This window comes from Micromys minutus (genome assembly GCF_963924665.1).
Source record: "Micromys minutus genome assembly, chromosome: 9".
In the NCBI taxonomy this organism is placed as follows: domain Eukaryota; kingdom Metazoa; phylum Chordata; class Mammalia; order Rodentia; family Muridae; genus Micromys; species Micromys minutus.
The window spans coordinates 40,819,776-40,843,027 of NC_137978.1; the positions used below are offsets into that span (position 1 = coordinate 40,819,776).

The 23,252-nt window shown below is 48.3% G+C and overlaps 1 protein-coding gene across 2 annotated transcripts; it reads left to right on the forward strand.

Annotated features, from left to right (window-relative positions):
- Positions 1-8,321: 8,321 nt before the first annotated feature.
- On the forward strand, positions 8,322-22,927 carry CSF3R (colony stimulating factor 3 receptor; the record flags this gene model as incomplete). 2 transcript variants are annotated; one of them, XM_080921627.1, is made up of 15 exons in its annotated part: positions 8,322-8,385; positions 10,126-10,425; positions 12,242-12,365; positions 12,537-12,724; positions 14,097-14,266; positions 14,349-14,502; positions 14,937-15,016; positions 15,397-15,610; positions 16,787-16,975; positions 17,332-17,433; positions 18,932-19,078; positions 19,188-19,328; positions 21,836-21,926; positions 22,077-22,158; positions 22,451-22,927. In XM_080921627.1, the coding sequence occupies 15 exons, from the start codon at positions 8,322-8,324 to the stop codon at positions 22,925-22,927; spliced, it is 2,523 nt and encodes an 840-aa protein (XP_080777753.1). The 2 variants fall into 2 exon arrangements, with proteins under 2 accessions (XP_080777753.1, XP_080777754.1); XM_080921628.1 differs by lacking the exons at positions 14,097-14,266; positions 14,349-14,502.
- Between the last annotated feature and the right edge of the window lie 325 nt (positions 22,928-23,252).

Here is a 23,252-nt window from a genome sequence, read left to right on the forward strand (position 1 = left end):
TCCTCCAAGACTATAAGGCATGCACACATTTTACATACATATCCCAAGGCATATATATACTAGTAGACACAAAACAAGACCAAAAGTTTCTTTAAAATGGGGGAGGGTTCAAGAGAGACAGTTCAGCAGTTAAGAGCAATTGCTTCTCTCGCAGAGAACCAGATTCAATCCCAAGCACCCACATCAGATAGATCACAGCTACCTGTAACCCCAGTTCCAGGAGATCTCTATGCTGCCTCTGGCCTCTTCAGGTAGCTGCAAGCATGTAGTTACACATGCACACACTCTGGCACACACAAATTTTAAAACATACAATAAGACTTAAAAACAAAACATGATAAAACCAGGGCTCAGAGACCTTAAATAACTTGCCTAGGTCACACAAGAAATGACAAAAGCAAGCAGTGTGACTGACTCCTTAGCCCGAGCTCTCGGCCTCTCTCCTAATTCTTGCCCAGAAAAGTGCTTCCGCAAACCCGACTTTCATTTCCTCCCATCTAATTTTCATTTCAGCCCCAATAGTTCCATTTCCCAGTCTAACCAATGAGATCAGAGAAATGGTCCTTTGAAATAACACAATAGGCAAGGGGACTGGGGAGAAAGCAGTGTTCCTGAATGCCTACTATGTGCTGGCAACCCTGCTGAGCAGTTGTTGAATTTTTTTTTTTTTTTTTTTTTTTTTGTCTGTTGTTTCCTTCGGTCGGCTTGTGTTGATCCAGGCACGGATGGATGTGTTGGTGTTGATGTTTTTATGCTTGTTTACCTTTAAGACAAGGTCTGGATTGTTAGCCCAGGAGGTCCAGTAGTACCTAGAGTCTCCTGAGGGCTGGGATGGCCAGCCTGCAGCACCATGGCAGGCTCCAACTCTGCATTTCTGAGAGTCCTTATGATCTTCCCCTGGGGAGAGTTACTGTTCCCATGGCAGGCGGGGAAAGCAGAGGCTGGAGAATTAGCCACGTCCCTAGGATTCTGCAGACCAACAGGAAAGAGCTTCTGCGCTGAGCTGGGGGCGCAGGCCAGGGTGTAGTTTCTGCCCCCACAGACTTCAGAGTTTACTGGAGAAAGCAGACAGCAACAGTCCACTACTCTGTTACAGGGTGGATGAGGAGAACACCCAGTGCAGCTGGAAGCCTAGATCAGGAAGGGGACTCACTTGGCAGAGCAATGACAGGGCTCACCTGTCTGGCAAGAACAAAAGCACAGAAGTGTCACAGAGCCTAGGTAGGCTGGAAAACACACCATTCAGCTTGGCCAGAGCTGGAGGCAAATGGAAATAAAGGCCTACACAATGGCGGAGGAGGTAGGCAGCTTGCTAGAACCACTAAGGTGATGATTCTCAACCTGTGGGTCAAGACCCCTTTGGCAAACTTCTAACTCCAAAAATACTTACATTATCATTCATCACAGTACCAAAATGACAGTTATAAAGTGGCAACGTGAGGAACTGTATTAAAGGGTCACAACCTCAGGAAGGTTGAGAACCTCAGCTTTAAGGAGTTAGGAGATGAGACTTCTGAGGTTAGGCAAGGGGCAGGGGACAAGCTGCAGAATCGAAGAAGGGAGAGAACAGAGTTTAGAATTCTGTCAAGGCCAGAGGTGGACTCATCTCCCATCCCAGCCCCAAGGAGAGGCGTAGAGGACACAAGGTCCTTGAGCTCTCAGATAAGTACAGGGAAACCAGGAATGTTAAACATACAGGGTTGTATAACCTGTTTTCTACCCAGAAGGCTGGGAATGGAGGTGGTTTATGGGCTGGTGACCTTTGCATTATCTGTATGACTGAGATCACACCAGATCCTGCCCCAGACCCTTAAGACATCACATGGAGTCAAATCTATAGAACCCATCTTTATGGATGTGTTCTTTACGAAGAATTTCAAGGTAGTCATGCCCTAAGCTTTCTTGGTACACACAGGATCAAGATAATTAGGACCAGGAAGTTTTTTCCAAATTGCACTGTACCTAAAGATTCCTAAAATAATCTTTGACTCTTGAAGTTTGAACAAACACCAGCTATTGAGTCTCAGGAGTTTTGGGCCTGACTTCCTTCCATGGAGAATCAACACTATACTGGTTCTGGTGTTTTGCAGAGACCCCAACCAGAGGGGGCCAGGATGGTGATCAAATTCAAGAACTCAGTAAGCATGGGCTGTAGATTCACACCTGCAAGTTGCAGACACCGGGACTACAGTAGTGTGCTGATTGGGTTTTGGTCTTTATTTGCTTTGTATGTTTTTCTTTATGTTTTTTTTAGTATCATTTCTCTTATGTGTATATTTAACCTGCATGCTTGTATGCACACCCCACATGTGCTTGGTGCCCAAGTAGGCCAGAAAAAAAAACATCAGATCCCCTGGAACTGGAGTTACAGACAGTTGTGAGCTGCCATGTGGGAACTAAACCTTGGTCCTCTGAGTGCTCTTCACGGAGCCATCTCCCAAGAGCCTTGTATTCATTTTGAAACATGGACTTTCATCTGTAATCTTGACTGAACTAGAACTATGAAGTTCAGGCTGGCTCCAATCTCACAGTTATATCCTCCTGTTTCCGCCTCCCAAGTGCTAGGATTACAGGAACACGCCAACACAATCATCTGCTGTCTTGAACAGTCAAATTTTTTCCACTCGAAGGGTTCAATTCTAGCAGAGGCAGGGAAAACAAATATTGGAGGGAAAATAAAGATGGTGGCGGGGGATGGGGGGTGGGTAGTGGTGAAAGAGGGAATAAGGAACAAGGTACCCAAAAGAGTCATGAACTTAACATGTTGCAGGTATCAGTGTACTGGTACCTAACCTACAACACCTAACTCAGGTGGTGAACTGTATATATCTGTGAGTAGCTGAATACTTAGAAAGAGTAGGTAATTATAATAGAATTGTGGACATGAGCAACAACAACAAAAACTCCAACTGTTGAGAACATTGCATGCCTCTGAGCCATTGTAAGTCCTACTGTCTCAAAACACAAGGTAGAGGGGCCCCACATGGTAACACCCATCTTTAAGACCAGCACTTGGGAGGCAGAGGCAGGTGGATTTCCAGTGACTTTGAGGCCAACCTGGTCTATATAATGAGTTCTATAGAGAGACCCTGTCTCAAAAAAACAAACACACACACACACACACACACACACACACACACACACACACACAGAGTCGCTCATACTCAGGGAAAGAATGAGACACACCTAAGATTATGGGTGGGAACTTCTCAAAAACAGTCACACTTGGCTGTGTCTAGCTGTGCTAGTAAATTTTTTAATTGTCCACCTACAGTAAGGGAAGAAGAGGGAGCCTCAATTAAGAAATTATCCAGATCAGATCGTCTTGGTGGATGTAGAAGTTTTCAATGTAGACAGTCCAATCCTTGGGTAGGAGGTCCTGTATTATATAAGAAAGCTAGTAGCTAGTGGAGCCTGAGCCAGTGAGCAACCCAGTAAGCCTTCCCCTATGGTTCCTGCCACTGCTCCTGCCTTGAGTTCCTACCCTAACTTCTCTCAAAAGCAGACCATGTCCTAGAAGTATAAGCTGAAATAAAAACCCTTTCCCCTCTCAAAATGCTTTTGGTCATGTCTTTTACTACAGCAAAAAGATAGCTAACTAGAACAGATAGTTATGTACTTAGTGCCATAATATGTTGAAAGTATGTAATTTGCTTTTGATATTCATAGAAGTTTACAGTTAAGAGATTTGAGGTTGTTAGTATTGTTGTTGTTTTGAGATAGGGTTTCTCTGTGTAGCCCTGGCTATCCTGGAACCTACTTTGTAGACCAGGCTGAACTCGAACTCTGAGATCTACCTGCCTCTGCTTCCCAAATGCTGGGATTAAAGATGTGTGCCACCACACATGGCTGATTTGTGAGACTTTCAAAGTGTTGGAATTTTTAAGAATTCTAGAGCTTTTAAAAGCAGACTATGTTTTACACGTGATATAGCCATGAGACTTGGGGTCTAAGGGGTGGAAGGTTGTGGTTTTTAAAGTGACCCGTTTGTATATCATTGACCAAGGATTGATCATGATGCTTGATTTTAAATGTCAATTTGCCACAATTTAGAATCTCCCAGGCAGCAAACCTCAGTTGCGGAATTACCTTAACTCCTTTAATTGATGTGGGAAGACCCACCCCAGATATGGGCGGTACTTTCTGGTTGCAGCCCAGATCAAAAGCAGGACATGGAAGAAGATAGACTGTTCAGACTTTGTTCCCCTGACCTTCCTCCCTGCTGCTAACTAGTCTACTCTGCGGCCACCACCCCATTTGATTCCTTCGCTCAGGTCAAAAGCAGTGCTTCCAGGCTTTCAACAGTGACGGAGGACCAGACACCCTCAGGTCTTCGGTACCACCTTGGGAGTGCCAAGGCACCTAAGGATTTCCCAGGTGGGTCCTCAGCAGCTGTGCTCCTCTGCATTGCATAAGCTTGTTTGATAAGTTCATGTGTGTGTGCATGCGTTCATTATATTGGCTCTGTTCCTCTAGAGCAGCGCTTCTCAACACGGGTCACCTGAGACCATTGGAAAACACAGATATATATTATGATTCATACCTGTAACAAAACCACAGTTATGAAGTTGCAAGAAAAATAATTTTCCTCATGGTCGGGGGTCACCACAGCATGAGGAAGTGTATTAAAGGGCTGCAGTGTTAGGAAGGGTGAGAACCCTGACTGATATACCAACGTACACAATTTTGGTGATTTTTAAACTAAGAACCATTTTCCCCTCTCTTGGCAGTTGAAATTATATGGTGGGTTCTGGGGCATTTTGAAAAGGATTACAACTTGATAAGATAATACCAGGAGCCACTAGGCTTGTACAAAGCGGTGAGTGTGGACCATGGACTGAGAGGGGCACGAGCTCGGGACGGGGAGGGGGTGTTTTCTAGTGAGAGTCCTAGAAAACGGCAGGTTTTCTGCCAACAAGGGAAGAAAACCTAAGAGTAAGTAAATGTTACTTGTAGAGGAGGCTTCAGCCAGACTCTCAGTGAGGAGGGATTCCTCCTCCACCCCACACTACCTCTTATTTATTATCCACGCCCTTTTGTCCTGCTTTGTGTTGAAACAAACACTTGAAGACCCCAGCCCTCCCCTGTCCCTGTCTTGTCTTGGGTGCTCTGCCCAGCCTCAAAGTGTGGAGCTCAGGAAATCCGGAGAGAAGGGAGGGCGGGCCTCGGGCCAGGTTGCTACAATGCCCAACCCTCTAAGACCCCTGAGGCAGGAAGGTCCCTAGCTCACCAGTTTCCCTCAACCTCCTTCCTGAGAGGAAGGGGCTGTCTATGTCCCCCAAGGGTGAAGGCCCAGTGAAGTGCAGCAGGGAAACCAGGAAGGTGTCGCAATCCTGGGTCCCCCCCACCCCCGCCTGTCATTAACGACGCCCTAGAAAGAGAAGTTTCGGGAACTTGCCCCAAGAGGAGACAAGAGAAGAGAGAGCAAGCGTAGGGGCTGGGCACAGTGCCCTAGCCCCAGTGGACGTAGGGGAGGGAAGAACTCTGGAGGCCTCAGACCATTCCCCAGCCCTGCCAGGGCCACATCAAGTGGTCCCAAGACAGGGGATTCTTGGGAAATGGGAGTCTCTCTGTGTGTGTAGCATCAGGGAAATCAGACAGCTGGATCTCTGGGAACAGGAGCTCAGGTACGAAGGCATTCCTCCCTGTCCCTCTGATTGGCTTAACCCCCCCCCTCGTTTTCGGCCACTTGGCTTTTTTCTTCTCAGCAAGAATGGCTGTCTCAGAGTTTCTGGGCCTCCGTTTCCTCTCCCCGTTCTCTTTGCCTCTGACAGTTGATGCAAGACCACCTGCCAGGCCTCTGCCTCTCTAGATCCACTGAGCTAGCGTTCTCGGTCTGCCTCTACTCTCTGCATCTGTCCAGCCTGGTCTTTGTTGTTGTTGCTGCTGTTGTTAGTGGTGGTGGTGAGGGTGTTGTTGTTGGTAGTGTTGGTGGTGGTGGTGGTGGTGGTGGTGGTGGTGAGGGTGTTGTTGTTGGTAGTGTTGGTGGTGGTGGTGGTGGTGGTGGTGTTGGTGGTGGTGTTGGTGGTGGTGGTGGTGGTGGTGTTGGTGGTGGTGGTGGTGGTGGTGGTGTTGGTAGTGTTGGTAGTGGTGGTGGTGGTGGTGGTGGTGGTGTTGGTGTTGGTGGTGGTGGTGGTGGTGGTGGTGGTGTTGTTGGTAGTGTTGGTGGTGGTGTTGGTGGTGGTGGTGGTGGTGTTGTTGTTGGTAGTGTTGGTGGTGGTGGTGGTGGTGGTGGTGGTGGTAAGGTATGTAGCTCTTATGCAGATGAGGCTTATGTAGGCAGATAAGAACCTTGAACTTCTTCTGATCCTCCTGCATCACAAATGCTAGCTAGTCTGCATGCCTGATTCTTAATATGGAACTGGGGGTCAAGTCTAGGCCTTTCTTTATACCTGCTAAGGAAGTACTCTACCAGCTGAGCTCTATCCCCAGCCCTGGATGCTTTATATTTTAGAGATAGGTTTCACCAAGTTAGTTGCCCAAAACAGATTTGAATTTCTTCTATAGCACAGGCCGGCCTTGAACTTGTAATAGACTTGCTTCTACTTCCAGGGTAACTGGTCCCAGACTCATGCCCACAGGGCTAGGCTCTGCCTCAGTCTATCTCTATGTCTCTCAGCCCATCTATTCACCCATCTATCAATCCATCCATCCTTTATCTCTGCCACACCTAGGGAGCCCTCTCCCTTAGTTTATTCCCAACGACCCCTTCCTCCCTGTCTTCCCACAGACCAACTTTCAAAGGAGAAGGACAGGAGAAGGGAGCCCAGCGGGAGGGTTGGCAAAGGGAAAAGGCAGAGAGGCTGTAGCAACAGTGACTGTTGGCTGTGTCTGTGGTCACAGCACTCGCAGTGGGTACAGCAAGCAGCTGCAGAGCCCAACACATGGCCAGGAGTTAGAGCCCGAGAGCCTCGGAGCTAGAAGTCGACCTGCGCAGCATAGCGCAGACAGAGACACGGTGGCTGTCCCGGGACACTAAGTCCTGTTGGTTCCGCTGGCTGATTTCTGCTTTCAGAGCTCATGCAGATAGCCCACTGCTTCTGAGAGCTTGTTCAAGTGCTGAGCCAAAGGCTTTTTGTCTTAACTGTCTCGCTTCGTCATAGCATTGCTGAGACATGAGTGGTATTGTTAAAGCCCTCCTTTCCCAAATGGAGAAATTGAGACTCAGAAAGGAGAAATAACTCATCCAGGTTCACCAGGCAGGTAAGTGTTGGAGCCAGAGTCAAAACTGGGCTCCCTGCCTCTTTGCACACTTCCCCAGACAGTAGGCACAGGCTCCAGCAGGCCCAAGTTCCTACTCAAGTGGGGCCACCCCCCAGAACTTCCATAGATAGGGGACTTTTCTGATGTTCAACATGCCAGCCCCAGGCAACCTAGAGAGGATGCCTGATATTCTTCTGGTTTTTTTTTTTTTTTGTTTGTTTGTTTGTTTGTTTTTTTCTGCTCTTGACATAAGTCTGTGGGAAGGAATCAGTGGTACCAGGTATGGGCTAGGTGTACTACAACCACAAATGAGCGGAAAGGGGAAACCAGCATCCTGAGCCCTGCGGGCTGTCTTTCCCACTCGGTGTGTACATGTGTGTTTGTACATGTGGATGCAGGAGATGGATAAACTGGTATGTTGATATGAGGTTATTGTCTGAGGTTTCCATTGCTGTGATAAAGCATCCTGGCCAAAAGCAACTTGGGAGGAAAAGGTTTGTTTTACCTTACACTTCCAGGCCATAGTCCAATCACTGAAGGAAGTCAGGGCAGGAATGTGAGACAGGAACTGAGGCAGAAGCCATTGAAGAGTACTCCTACTGGCTTGTTCCCCATGGTTTGCTCAGCCTGCCTTCTTATAGCACTGGGACCACCCATCAGGGGTGACATTACCCACAATGATCTGGATCCTCCCACATCCAGCATCAAACAAGAAAATGTACCTACCACGGGCTTGCCCACAGGCTAATCTGGTAGAGGTATTGTCTCAACTGAAGTTTCCTCTTCCCAAATGACTCTAGCCTGTATTAAGCTGACACATAACTAGCCAGCACAGTTGTATAACAAAGATGAGTAAACAGAGATGGGGGGGGGCAAGAGGGAAGAAAAGCTTGCGCCCCTTCCTGGCTTTGATGCCCCGGGGAAAGCTGTTGATCTGAACCTTCATATCTTCCTCTCAAAGGCAGTATAAGCCAATGTTACCTCCCTGTTGCAAACACTGAGACTCAGGGGTCAGGTAACCTGCCCCCAGACACCGGCAGAGCAAGGACTGAGCTCGGGCTGCAAAGCCTGTTCTTAACCATCTCTCACTGCCTCCAGGTAAGCACCAAGCTGGCGAGATGGTGGGGCTGGAAGCCTGCAGCCTGACTGGAGTTACTCTGACTGTCTTGCTACTCTCCAGAAGTAAGTCAGGGGCTGGAGGTGGGGGGAGGGGGGCGGATTAAAAGGAAGGCGCTGGTTCCCAAACTGTGTGCCAGACCCCAGAAGTGTGGCAGTGAACAAAACAGCCAAGGCCTCTACATCACAAGGGCTTAGAGACAGCAGGGGCAGTTATGACTGATTACAAAGCGACATCAGAAAGCCAGGATAGAGTCTGGTTCATCAGAATGCCAGTATGCTAAGGTGGTGAGAGGGGGGACAGCAGGGCAAAGAGCCACAGATGAGAGAGAACGCATTGTTTCTTCAGGCGCAGACCCTGCTGTCTGCAAGCAGAAACCACAGTCAGAGCTGAATGAAGCAGTTGAGTGAGGCCAGGAGCACCATGAAGGATCTGGACCTCCATCCTAACCTCAGCTGCCTGTACTGACCTGACAGCTACTGTTCTTCACAATTGTGTTAGAACATCTGATTCTCTGAGCCAGGTGGAGGTGGAGCCTGCCTTTCATCCCAGCACTTGGGAAGCAGAGGCAGGCGGATCTCTGAGTTCTAGGCTAACCTGGTCTGCAAAGTGCATTCTAGAACAGCCAAGAGGGTCAAAGAGAAAACCTGTATCAAAAATGAAACGAAATAAAAAGATAAATAAAATAAGGAAAACGAGCCCGATGCTGACTCACCATAGACGAGCACTGAGCAGTCAGGTCCTGGATAACGCCAGCCACCCAGCCACAGGAGACAGGAATGTGGTGGAGATGTGACAACAGCCCACAGAACTGAGGAAGTTCCTTCAGAGTAGAGGGGGTCTCTGGGTTTAGCAGGTTAGTAGGAGTGATGGCCAGGAGATAAAGCTATAAAGTAGGAAGCTAACATTACCGCCCTTCCCTAGCTCAGGGCCTGTTACATGCTAGGATCCTTGCAGCTTTGTGGAGGCACTGGGGTAGGATTTAAGGCGTGACTGATCCACTCTATGGGGACAGCTCTGGGATCTATCTAGTAGAAACTGTTTTGTTTGGTTTAATAGCCATTCACAGAGGAAGGAAGGAAGGCGCACGGGGTCCCAGGATCACCAACAATAAATAAGCAATAAAATTACACAGTCCTGTCAGTGTGTCCCTGCCCACACCCAGCACACCGACCGACCTGCCTTTCTTTACCAACAGTGGAGGGTTAGGGTTAGGGTTAGAATCTGACAGAGATTGCTGCGGTCATGGGGGTTCTTATCACTCTGATTGTGGTTTTCACCACCCAGTCCGCTCGCTAGGAGAAATAGACTGCGTTTCTAACTGCATTCTGGGAGGGAACGGGGTGCAAAGGTTCCCACAGCCCAGAATATTCACATTATGGGGGAGGATGTTTACACGGTGGGGAAGCATTTATACCACAGGGCATTCACACCAAGGGGCAGACTCACCGGATAGGAAGTGTTCATAGCCCCGGGAGTGTTCACACCACAGGAAGTGCTCCTACTTTCTGAGAGTGTTCACACCTCAGGGGGAGTGCTCGAACCATAGAGAGGGTTTCACACTGTGGGAAGTAACAGATGCCAGTCGGGAGCTGCCGAGCCCATAGATAGGCACATGAACATCTCTGACTCTCCCTATAAGTACATCTTGCAGGTCTCACACTCACTCTTCAAGTTTAGCCCCCAGGTCCTGATGGGAGGGTAAAAAGACAGGAGGGGTATGCGGCTAGGAATCCAAAGATCTTGACCTGGCCCATGTTGGCCTGGCAGAAGAATCCTCCAGGGCCCACCCTCTACCAATTCAGGTCTGGAGAGCTGCGGGAACATCAGGATCTCACCCCCCATTGTCCGCCTGGGGGACCCTGTCCTGGCCTCCTGCACTGTCAGCCCAAACTGCAGCAAACTGGACCAACAGCCAAAGATTCTATGGAGACTTCAAGATGAGCCAGACCAGCCGGGGGACAGACAGTATCGTCTGCCTGACGGGACCCAGGAGTCTCTCATCACTCTGCCCCACCTGAACTACACCCAGGCCTTCCTCTTCTGCTTGGTGCCATGGGACAACAGCTTCCAGCTCCTGGATCAAGCTGAGCTTCGTGCAGGCTGTAAGTCCTTCCAGCCATTTGCCCATCTGCTTCCAGTGCCCCTCTGCCAAAACCAGGGAGAGCTAAGACCTCACTCAAGTAGCCCTTCCGTGAGTATGACAGAGGGCGTGGTTCTTCCCATCATTCCTCTACTTCTCCAAGGAAGAAGCTGACAGCTGGTGAGGGCAAGTGACTTCCTGAAGGCCACACCCACAGTGGTCCTTGTAGAACCACTTGTTAATTTGGCTGTTCAGCGAACTCGAGTTCTTGGCCAGAAGAGGAGCTTACTTCCAGCTCCTTCTATGTCTGGTCCCAGTTTTCTTTCCAAATTGAGCAGGATGGAGTTTGTGCCAAGGTGGGGCATAAGGAACAAATAAGAACCAAGGCATGATGCCACACCTTTAATCCCAACAAAGGAAGGCTGCTGCCCGAGTTTTTCGAGCAGAGTTTCTCTGTGTAACAACCCTAGCTGGCCTTGAACTCAGAGATCTGCCAGCCTCTGCCTCCTGAATGTTGGGATTAAAGGTGTGCAGGTGTGTGCCACCACCATCTGGCAAATGCCTCTCTGTGTCTCTGTCTCTCAGGGTCTCTGTGATCTTTGAGGACAACTTGATCTACAGCACTGATAGAACTACATAGTGAGACCATGTCTAGCCCATCCCCTCAAAAAGAAATGGTTGCTAGGGTTGAGGATGTAGGCCAGTAGTTGAACACATACTCAACATGAGCAAGGTTCTGGGTCCTCATCCACACCAAGCAATAACAGAGCCAGGCATGGAGCCACACCTCGGTGGTCCTAGTACTACTTGGAAGCTGAGACAGGAGGATGGCAAGTTGGAAAGTAGCACGGACCATATCATGAGTCCTGTCTCCAACAGAAAAGAAGTGATCATTGAAGCTGCCACCTGCATGAACACAGAGGGGAGCAGTCTGTACATAGGAAGTCACTTAGCCCTTGTGTGAGCTATTTTTCTGTTGCTATGACAAAACGCCATGACTAAGCATATTCATAAAAGAAAGCCTTTAATTGCCTTACAGTTCCAGATGATTGGGATTCATGATGGGGCAGCGAAAGTTTGGGGACAGAAGCAGCTGAGTTTACATCTTGAAGAGCAAGCAGGAGACAGTTGGCTGGAAATAGGACAAATCTTTTGAAACTTCAAAGTCCACCCTCAGTGACGCATACCTCCTCAACAAGACTTCCAAAACAGCCCCACAAACTGGGAACTAAACAGCCAAACATGAGCCTTGGGGGTTCCATTCTCAATGAAACTACCACAGCCCTTAAAGAAGTCTAGGAGAGATGGGTGGTATCACACACCTTTAATCCCAGAACTCAGGAGGCAGAGGCAGGTGGATCTCTTAGTTTGAGGCCAGACTGGTTTACAGAGTTCCAGGACAGTCAGGGCTACAGAGAGACACAATCTGGAAAGACAAGAAAGAAAGAAAGGAAAGAAAGAAAGAAAGAACGGAAGGAAGGAAGGAAAGAAAGAAAGAAAGAAAGAAAGAAAGAAAAACCAAAGAAACCTAGGAAAGAAAAATGTATTAGCATTACCTCTTCTTTACAAATAAGGAAACTGAGGCAGAGAGGATGAAGTGGCTAATGAATGACTGACCAAACCATAATAAAACCCAGGCTGTACTGTCACTGACAAAGGGACCACCAGGGTGTTGAGAGTCTGGGATGCTTGCCCCTGTACCTGACAGAAACATAGTTGTTCTCACAGGTCCACACTACAGAAGGAATAGCCCTTCAAGGAAGTAAGGCCACAAGTACACACACACACACACACACACACAGCAAGAGAGCTCCTAACACTCTTCTCTCCCTGTCCAGTTCCTCCTACCAGCCCCTCCAACCTATCCTGTCTCATGTACCTCACCACCAACAGCCTGGTCTGCCAGTGGGAGCCAGGCCCCGAGACCCACCTGCCCACGAACTTCATCCTAAAGAGCTTCAGGTATGTAGAATTTCCATGCCAGCCCCTTCCTCCAGGTCCTGGGTTGGGACACACATCCCTATAGGAGTGAGGAGACATGGTGAGGCGGGGGGAGGGGGAGGGGACAGAGAGAAGAGAGAGAAGAGCCTTGCCTTCTTCCTCGCTTGGCACCAAAGCGCAGCCTGTTGGCAGGAGCCGCGCCGACTGTCAGTACCAGGGGGGCACCATCATGGACTGTATGCCAAAGAAGAGGCAGAGCAACTGCTCCATCCCCCGAAAGCACTTGCTGCTGTACCAGAATATGGTCATCTGGGTGCAAGCAGAGAATGTGCTAGGGTCCAGCGAGTCCCCAAGACTGTGCCTTGACCCCATGGATGTTGGTGAGTGACACCGGGTGTGAGAAAATAGAGAAATCCCCAAATCGGATGACCCAGAGGTACACAAGGAGGAAATACAGACCCAGGCACAGGCAGAGAGATTTTTGGAAGACCTAGAGAGAGGCAGAGAAGAGAGGAGTAGGGACCAGAGGCTCGGGACATGTTCAGTCTCTTATTTAATCATTGGTGTTTCCAAGACTAGGTTTCTCTGTGTAGTCCTGGCTGTCCTGGAACTTGCTGTATAGACCAGGCTGACTTCAAAATGTGCCGCCACCACCACCCGGCTCAGCTTATTTATTTACTTATTTATAGGGGCAGCGCACACACATATAGCACACATATGTGGAGGCCATAGGAGCTTCCTGGAGCCAGTCTCTCTCCTCTCTGGAAGGCAGGGTCTGTCTTGTCTCTGATGCTGTCCTTGACTCCAGGCAATCTGACCTGTAAGCCTCGGAGTGGTTTTCCTGTCTCCACCTCCCAGTTTGCTGCAGTGTTGCTGCTATTACGGATAGACACCATTACATTGGGCTTTTTAAAAATGTATGTTAGTGGTTTGCCTGCATTTATGTCTGAATAAGTGTGTCTGATCCCTTGGAACAGAAGTTACACACAGCTGTGAGCTGCCATGTGGTTTCCGGGATTTGAACTAAGCAACTCTGGAAGAGCAGTCAGTGAACCACTGAGCCATCTGAACCCTGCATTGGGCTTCTTTTTTCTTAAGATTTACTTTTATTTTATGTGTGTGACTACACCGCCACTGTCTTCAGACACACCAGAAGAGGACATTAGATCCCTTTAGTCGTGAGCCACCCTACGGTTGCTGGGAATTGAACTCAGGACCTCTGGAAGAGCAGTCAGTGCTCTTAACCACTGAGCCATCTCTCCAACACTGCATTGGGCTTTTTGATAAGAGTCTTGGGACTCTGTTGTTAGGCTTGCATAGCTAGCTAGCTCTTTTACCTAATGATCTATCACCCCCAGGCTTCAGCTTATTTCTTGAAGGACTCATGACTCATGCTAAGCTGGGGAGGTCCTAAAGATAGGGCAGTTGAACAGCCTTCCATGCTCAGAATATTACAACAATTTAAGTGGCAAAATAAATAAAATACAATGTCAGACGATTTTAAGACACTGACAGTTAACTAGACCCTTGGAGGAGCTAAGGGAGCAAGACCCCGATATCTGGAAAGAAAATGCTGTAAGCAGATGTAACAACCAGTTAGATATAACACCATAGTAAGAAATACAGACACTCTTACCCAAGTCCATGAGATCATGGCAACAGGAGAAATCTAAGAGACCCAAGAAGGAAGAGGAGCTGAGCCAGAGCCCTCTCCATCAGGCAGCGAAAGTTTGACAACCCCACCTCCTGCAGTGAAACTGGAGCCTCCCATGCTACAGGCCCTGGACACTGGCCCCGATGTAGTCTCTCGCCAGCCTGGCTGCCTGTGGCTGAGCTGGAAGCCATGGAAGCCCAGTGAGTTCATGGAGCAGGAGTGCGAACTCCGTTACCAACCTCACCTCGAAGGAGTCAACTGGACACTGGTGAGGCCGAGAACAACCTGGAGATGGAGGTGGGGGACGGAGAGAGGGCAAGTTGGATTTAGTGTCACCTCCCACACACCAGGTGTCCCACCTGCCTTCCAGAAAGGACCAGTTCGAGCTCTGTGGGCTTCATCGGGCCCCAGTCTACACTGTACAGATGCGATGCATCCGCTCATCTCTGCCTGGACTCTGGAGCAGCTGGAGCTCTGGTCTTCAGCTGAGGCCTGCCATTAGAGGTAAGAAGCCAGGAGAAGCCATCAGAGCTTAGTCCAGGACCCAACGTCCCCTTCCCCCCATCAAAATTCCCTCATCTTGGGACTGGAGAGACAGCTCAGCAGTTAGGAGCACTGGCTGCTCTTCCAGAGGTCCTGAGTTCAATTCCCAGCAACCACATGGTGGCTCACAACCATCTGGAGTGGGATCTGATGCCCTCTTCTTGTGTCTGAAGACAGCAACAGTGTATTCATAGAAAGAGAAAGAGAGGGGGGGAATAGTCATACTTTGGTTGTGAGCCACCATGTGGTTGCTGAAAATTGAACTCAAGATCTCTGGAAGAACAGCCAGTGCTCTTAGCCATTGAGCCATCTCTCCAGCCTCAAATAGTCATACTTAAAAAAACAAAACCCTCTCATCTCATCTATCCATTATATCCTCCTCCATCCATCTACAGCCCCCACCATCAGACTAGACACATGGTGGCAGAAGAAGCAACTGGACCCTGGGACAGTGGGCATGCAGCTGTTCTGGAAGGTGACCCTCTGAAACCCCTTCCAACCATCCCAACAGAGTCCCAAAGTGCAGCTCAAAACTGCTGTGTGCCTGGAAGGCAGTTTGCAAAGTACTTTACACATACCTCAGAAGCTGGGTAGCGGCCTTGGGGAGAGACTACACACTGCATAGTTCTGGGGTCACCTGTACTCCAAAGGGTCTGCTCAGGGAATAGTTAAGCAAGCGTCACTTGTGCTGACTGGCTTCTTCCCTCTTTTTCTCCTAGTTCTTGCCCCAGGGGAAGAGAGGGAGGGAGGAAAGAACTTAAGGCCCAGTTTTAATGGCTGGTCCATGGTCCTCAGGCCCTGACCACACAATGACCTAGACAACTCCCTTACCATTGTCTTCCTCATTCACCACAGCCAACACCCCTGCAGGAAGACAGTGGACAGATCCAGGGTTACCTGCTCTCCTGGAGTTCCTCAGATCAGCAAGGGCAGGACACACAGCTCTGCAACACCACGGAGCTCAGCTGTGTCTTCTACCTGCCCTCCGAGGCCCAGAACGTGACCCTTGTGGCCTACAACACAGCGGGGACCTCTTCACCGACTCCAGTGGTTTTCCTGGAGAATGAAGGTACAGGGGAGCAGGCAGCTGAGCATCTGAGAGCAGCATTGGGAATTTGAGGGCTGGACTGCCTATGCACCTACCTGTATCAACAGGTAGCAGAGTGGCCTGGACAGGTGACTTCCCTTCAGAACCTGCAAGTGTATTACTAACATTGTTAGTCAAAACTAGGATAGTCTGGGAGAATATGTATACCTGCATATACATGTTATATATAGACAGACAGACAGACAATGACCCCCACATTGTGTGTGTTTATATGAATATAGCAGCTGGTAGACAGCTTCAAATTTCATCCTTTGAGTGCTGTGTACTTTTTTCTTTTTTTTCGTTTTGGAGACAGGATCTCCCACCGGTCTGAAATTCACTGATTGGAATCCACCTGCCTCTGCTTTTTCTGTGCTGGGGTTATAAATGCCTGTTTCATTTGTTGTTTCCACATGGAAACTAGGGACTGAATTCAGTGCTTGCCTCATAAACACTTTACCAATGAAATGACCTCCTCAGCACTGAGCTGGGTGCCTTTTTTTTATTATCTGTTCATGTTTTTAATGTATATGAGTGCCCTGTCTTCTTGTACATCAGGAGGGGGAATCAGATCCAATTATAGATGGTTGTGAGCTACCATGTGGTGGCTGGGACTTGAACTCAGGACGTCTGGAGGAGCAGCCAGTGCTCTTGACTGCTGAGCCATCTCTCCAGCCTCTGGGGTGTGTGATCTTTAATAAGCTTTTCAGCTTCTCTGTATTTCCCATTTTTACTGGTTGATAAAATGGAGACAACCATAGAACCTCTCTGGTGTGACTGTTGGAAGAACTCAGGAAATCACATATATTAAGCTAAATGGCATGGGCCTCTGTGCTAGGCTTTTTCTGTGCAATCTCCTTTAACATACAACAAGCCTCTATAAAGTGGGGGTTCTTTTGTTGTCATTTCCACTTTACAGATGAGGAGCTTGATGATCAGGTATTAACATACCCTGGATCACAGGTGCTCAGGTGTTAACATACCCTGGATCACAGGGGCTCAGGTGTTAACATAGCCTGGATCACAAGAGCTCAGGTGTTAACATACCCTGGATCTCAGGTCTGTCAGCAAAGGCAAAGGCAGGATTTGGATCCAAGGGTCTAATACTAAGGATTGCATACTTTTTGTCTTCTCTCCTATTTTCTACTTTAGCTCCAGGTTCAGCTGTGACCAGACTCCACGCCATGGCCGAAGACCTTGATAGCATCTGGGTAGACTGGGAAGCCCCCAGCCTTCTGCCTCAGGGCTATCTCATTGAGTGGGGCCTGAATTCCCGAAGCTACAATTATAGCAATAAATCCTGGAGGATAGAACCTGATGGGAACACCACTGCAATTCTGTTAGAGGGTGAGACAGTCCTGGAACGGAGGGATGGGCTGAGAGATAAGAAACAGAAACAGAGAGAGTGTGCTTGTCCCTCTGTAGAGGTAGAAAGGGACAGTTGGAACCTCCCTATAGAGGTAGCCTCCCTAGCCTTTTCTGAACCCTTACATGGGGCAAGTTCTTCCCCCACCCCTAGCCCATCTTCCACTCCTGTTCGAGTTCTCTGTTCCACATTCCCTTTGTGGCCTCCATCAAGTGAGCTAAAAGAGATCTCTGAGATTAACTCCATAGTCAAAATCAGCCCATGCAGAAATGAGAGTCTGTGTAGCAGAGGTTAGCCCCTAACCTAACCTAAGTGCTGTCCCATTTTCTATTCACAGACAACATACATCCCTTTCAGCTCTACAGAATTACAGTGGCTCCCCTGTACCCCGGCACCGTGGGATCCCCTGTAAATGTCTACACCTACTCTGGAGAGAAAGGTTTGTCTCAGTGTTCCCAGAATCCTCTCCTCTCTCCCTATCTGGGCTCTAGTGACTGGGAGTCTGAGGGAAACCTTTTTTATCTCTGGCCTCTGAGGTGGGTGCTTTCCTTACACTGGGCTCCCCAAAGCTGTGCAGAAGATGGTGTAGTAGACAGGGAGCTATGAACCTGAGAGAATCGGGGATGAAACGAGTTTCACAGAACCAATCCGTGCCCTCAACAGAAACCCAGGGTCACATCTGAAAGAACTGAGCCAAGTACCTGATGTGGTTCAGAGAGTGAGTGGCTGAAACCAGACACCAAGTCAGGTAAAACCAGATGTGGCAGAAATCAGACAGCAAAGATTCACAAGCAGACAGAACCGGATTCCAACCCAGGCTCTGCCTCTGGGAGCCATAAACTGAATTCACATGAAATCCTGGTGGGGTTGGGGAGTTCTGGACAAAGTGAGGTCTACCTCTGACCCTAGAAACTCTGATGAGGTAGCATTGTGATTTTGGGGACAGCCTGAGCCGTGTGATGAGACCATCCCCCATCTCAAACAGAGTGCCCTCTTAGAAGGGATCTTTATCTTTTTATTGCTACCTATCTCTTCTTCCCTCCACCCCCACATTTGCTTTTGGTTTGGGGTTTTGTGTCTGAATTTTGTTGGTTTTGCTCTTGCTTTAATTCACTTATGTGTGTATGATTTGCATGAATGGACACACACACGGGGTGCCTGTGGAGGCCAGAGGACAACTCTGTACACTTAGTTCTCTCACTCCATCTTTGTGTGGTGGGATAGTTTTCATTATCAATTTGACAGAACCTAGAGTCACCTGGTCTAGGGAGCCTCAGTTGAGCGATTGCCCACATCCTATTGGCCTGTGATTACTTCTATGAGAAATCATCTTAATTGATTGATAACTGGTGTGGGAGGGCCCAGCCCACTATGGGAAGCACCATCCCTACTTAGGTGGTAGATATGGGCATGTATGAAAAAGCTAGAGCAAGTCAAAGAGCTAGTCAGTGAGTAGCATTCCTCTACGGTTTCTGCTTCTTTTTCTCCTTGAATGTACTCTGACTTCCCTCAACAAGGAATTAAGACTGGAAGTGTGAGTCTGAAGTCAACTCTGCACCCGAGTCACCTGTGGCCCTGATATATATCACAGCAACAGAAAAGCAAAGAGTATGCAGGCTCCAGAGACAAAACTCCAGTCTCTAGTCTAACAAGGCAAGAACTTTACCAGCCAAGACATTTTGACGCCTCCTTTTATAGGCATTTGAGAATAGAATCTTATGCCATAGCCCAGGCTGGCCTCAATCCTCCTGCCTCAGTCTCCAGAGTGCTAGGATTAAGGACATGCACAAACACACTCAGCTCTTTGAGCTCTCTTCTCTCAGTCACCTACAGTATGTCCCAGGTCCTGGGGTCAGAAACCCACCTGAGCCCAATCAGGCTTGCTTGCCCTGATCATATCAGCCCTTTATCTCCTCTCTCTCTCCTTCTCTCCACAGCCCTTCCTCATGCTCCAGAGCTCCATCTAAAGCATGTTGGCAGAACCTGGGCACAGCTGGAGTGGGTACCTGAGACCCCTTGGCTGGGGATGATACCCCTCACCAACTATACCATCTTCTGGGCTGATTCTGGGGACCACACCTTCTGTGAGTCAATCCTTAGCTCCCCACACGCCAAGGAGGCCTGGAAGGGGTGTTTCTCAGCACTCACAGAGGTATGTTAGCACCCCAAACTGACCATATGCCCCACCCACAGATGTCACCCTGAACATCTCCTTCCATGGCTTTGTCCTGGACCACCTGAAGCCTGCCAGTTTGTATCACGTTTACCTCATGGCCACCAGCAGGGCAGGGTCCACCAACAGTACAGGCCTTACCCTGATGACCATGGCGCTAGGTAAGGGTTAGGGGGCAGGGGGAACTGACAGTGTGGGCTGTTGGGAGGGTGCCCCACTTTATCTCTCAAGAAATCCTGATTGTACCAGATGTGTTGGCACTCATCTTTAATCTCAACACTCGGACAGAAGCAGGCAAAGCTCTGTGAATACACAGTACTCTGATCTCCACAGTTCAGGCAAACCAGGGCCACAAAAGGAGATCCTCTCTCAAGAAAATAAGTAAATAAAAAGAAATTCCAATTTTTAAAGAGAGGAGAGGAGATTATGTATGTGTATTTTCTTGATTAAAAAACGTTAAACATCTTGTGACGAATGCCTCTGACCCCAGGACTCAGGAGTCAGAGGCCGGCAGATCTCTGAGTTCAAGACCAGCCTGGTCTAGAGCGTGAGTTCCAGGACAGCCAGGGATACACAGAGAAACCCTGTCTCAAAGAAAACAAAAAAAGGAGTTTTCATTTTGAGAACATTAGGAACCTGCCTTTGGCTCTGCTATACTGTGGGGAGACCAGGGCCCATCCAAGAATCCCCCTTCTGTGAGAGAAGACCCACCATTCCTGACTTACATACACGACTGCCCAGGACTCTAACCTTTCCAAGTCTAACCCCTTTTCTTTTCTTTTTTCTTTAATTTTTCTCTTCTGTATAACCAGCCCTGACTATCCTGGACTCACTCTGTAGACCAGGCTGCCCTCGACATCTCAGAGATTCACCTGCTTCTGCCTCCTGGGTGCTGGAAATAAAGGCGTGTGACACCAAGCCTGGGTTAGGCCCTTTACACACAAGGAAGTTTTACCTAATTCTGGCCATGCATGCATGCATGTAAAACGTACCCAGATCAAACACTTAACTGATAACAAACCATACATTTACTTTGAAGCTCTTCTTTGGTATGTATATAAATTTTCCTTTGTTAGACACTAAAGCAAACTAATCACATGGATGCGCTTACTTGTTTTTACACAGATAATTAAATGTCGGCTGGATGTTTAGTACAGCAAGGCAAGGAGCATCTCAGCCACCTTCAGCACTTTTCAGAGTTAATCAATATTTTGATCTTTGCTATCAATGCTGAGGACACACTGCGTAAGAATATAGTACTGGATGGCAAACATATGCTTAGGGTCATTTCAGAAATTGGAGATTCTGGCCTAATTCCAAACCAGAATTCATCCAAGTTCATTTTCTTTTTTTTTTTTTTTTTTTCTCTTTTTTTTTGGGGGGGGGATTCAAGTTAGCAACTCAAAAAACAATTTTAAAAATATATTTATTTATTTATTCTATATATGTGAGTACAGTGTCACTGTCTTCAGACACACCAGAAGAGGGCATCAGATTTCATAATAGATGGTTGTGAGCCACCATGTGGTTGCTGGGATTTGAACTCAGGACCTCTGAAGGAGCAGTCAGTGCTCTTAACCACTGAGCATCTCTCCAGCCCCAAAGAGCAATTCTTAAAATCGATCATTTTAACATGATTCAATCCAAAGATATACTAATTTGATATCTACATGCTGAGAACTGATGGCGGGAAAATGTTAAAAGTCTTTGTTTTCAGTGGGTCGTTTAATTACCTTTAATCCCAGCACTCAGGAGACAAAGGCAGGTAGATCCTACCATCCTGGTCTCCAAATTGGGTTTCAGGACAGCCAGGGCTACACAGAGAAACCCTGTCTGGAGAAACAAAATAACAAAGCAAACAAAGAAAGAAAGAAAACACAGTGTTCCTTCGATGGCAAACCCCTCAGTAAACACACTGAGCTTCTGGGCTTGGAAGCATACAGTAGTCTTGAGTCTGAGCCAAGGTTTCCCAGGCAGCACTCGGTGATATTTTGTGATGTGATATGTATACACAATGCAAAGTGTGTGTGTGCAAACCAAGTGCACATGGATTAGAACCTAGGCTGCAGTGAACTTGTGTGATGTAACACAGATGACGTATATTGGAAGTATGTGAGCTTCATTATGTATATGTGGTTTTTTAAAAATTATCTAATATTTTTTAAAATTCATGGTTTTTGCCTGCATGTATGAGGGTGTTGGATCCTTTGGAATCAGAATCACAGACAGGTGTGAGCTGCAACGTAGGTGCTGGAAATTGAACCCAGCTCCTCTGGAAGAGTAGACAGTGCTCTTAACCATTGACTCATCTCTCCAGCCTACAAACCTTCCTTCCACACACCCCCTATGGTTTTCAAGTCAGGGTATCTCTATGTAACAGTTTCAGCTGCCTTGAAACTCACTCTGTAGACCAGACTGGCCTCAGACTCACAGAAATCCACCTGCCTCTGCCTCCCAATTATCAGGACTAAAATGTGTGCCATCACTGCTGGACTGTGTTTGGTTTTTTTTTTTTTTTTTTTTAATTACCTTTTGGATGTTATTCTTTAGAAACCTTTTGCTCTTGCCAACATTTGACTGGCCCCACATTCAGCCCCACCATGGGTTCATGACCCACAATGGAAAAGCCACACCCTAAACTATTCTTGATTTCTTTCTCTCACCCTAGAATCATCTGACCTAAACATTTTCCTGGTCATACTTTGCACCTTCCTTTTGTCCCTTTCCTGTGCAGCTGTTTGGTTCTTCTGCAAGCACAGGTAAGTGACTTCCTCTTACCCACCGGTTCAGAAGTCCCTTCCTGCCTTCCCAGACTTCGAAGCCCCAGTCTGGGAGGTCTGCCCTAACACCTCTTCCCCTCTTCAGCTGCCACGTGATAAGCTCACCCAAACTTCACTTGTCTTCTCCAGCAGAAAGACTTTCTTCTGGCCAAATGTTCCAGACCCAGCCCACAGCAGCCTGAGCTCCTGGATGCCCCGCTTTACTACAGAGGTAATTATGAGGCAGAGAGGGAGATACATTGTAACTGGCAGACAAGGTAAGGCAGAGTCATTAAAGGAATGGACTTCTGCCTTCCAAAGGAATGCGTGGGTGGCAGAGGGTGGGGTGAGGGTCATGTGTCAGGTCCACGGCAGGAATGGACAGCTGCCGGGCAAGTACATCCCTTTGTGCTGTGCCACACAGACACCAGGGAGATCCCATAACTGGCTCATCTCAGGCAGGAGCGATGTGTGGAGCAGACATTTGAGATAACCCGTGCTGTATTGTGTCTCCCTGTATTCAGGAAACCTTCCAGCTGCCCAGCTTCTGGGACTCCAGCGTGCCATCGATCACCAAGATCACGGAACTGGAGGAGGACAAGAAACCGACCCACTGGGACTCCAGTGAAAGCTCTGGAACCAGTAGCCTCCCAGCCCTGGTTCAGTCCTACGTGCTCCAAGGAGATCTGAGAGAAATTTCCAACCAGTTCCAGCCTCCCTCAGGCACCAGTGACCAGGTTCTCTATGGTCAGGTGCTGGATAGCCCCACCAGCCCAGGAGTAGTTCGGTACCTTCGATGTGACTCCACTCAGCCCCTCTTGGGGGGCCCCACACCCAGCCCTAAATCTTATGAAAACATCTGGTTCCATTCAAGATCCCAGGAGACCTTTGTGCCTCAACCTCCAAGCCAGGAAGATGACTGTGTCTTTGGGCCTCCATTTGATTTCCCCCTCTTCCAGGGGCTCCAGGTCCATGGAGTTGAAGAACAAGGGGGTTTCTAGGAATTCTGAGGTCCTTGCATCTTGAAGGCCCTGGCCCAGAGAAGAGCCCTCCACTGAAATCTACTGATCCTGAGAAAAGCAGAAAGGCCCAATTGGTCTCTATCTCTGGCCCCTAGCACCTCTCCTTCACTCTAACCTCCACAGGCTACATCCCCAGGTCACTCTCGCACTCTGAGGACCAAACAGATGTTGCTTACAGCCCACCTTTTGTCTTACATATAATTTCAGTCTATTAAAGTGGTTGTAGGTTTTGAGTTGGGGCTGGCATGTTCAGAAATGCTGGCTGGATGTGGTGGTACATGCCTACCATCCCAACATTTGGGAG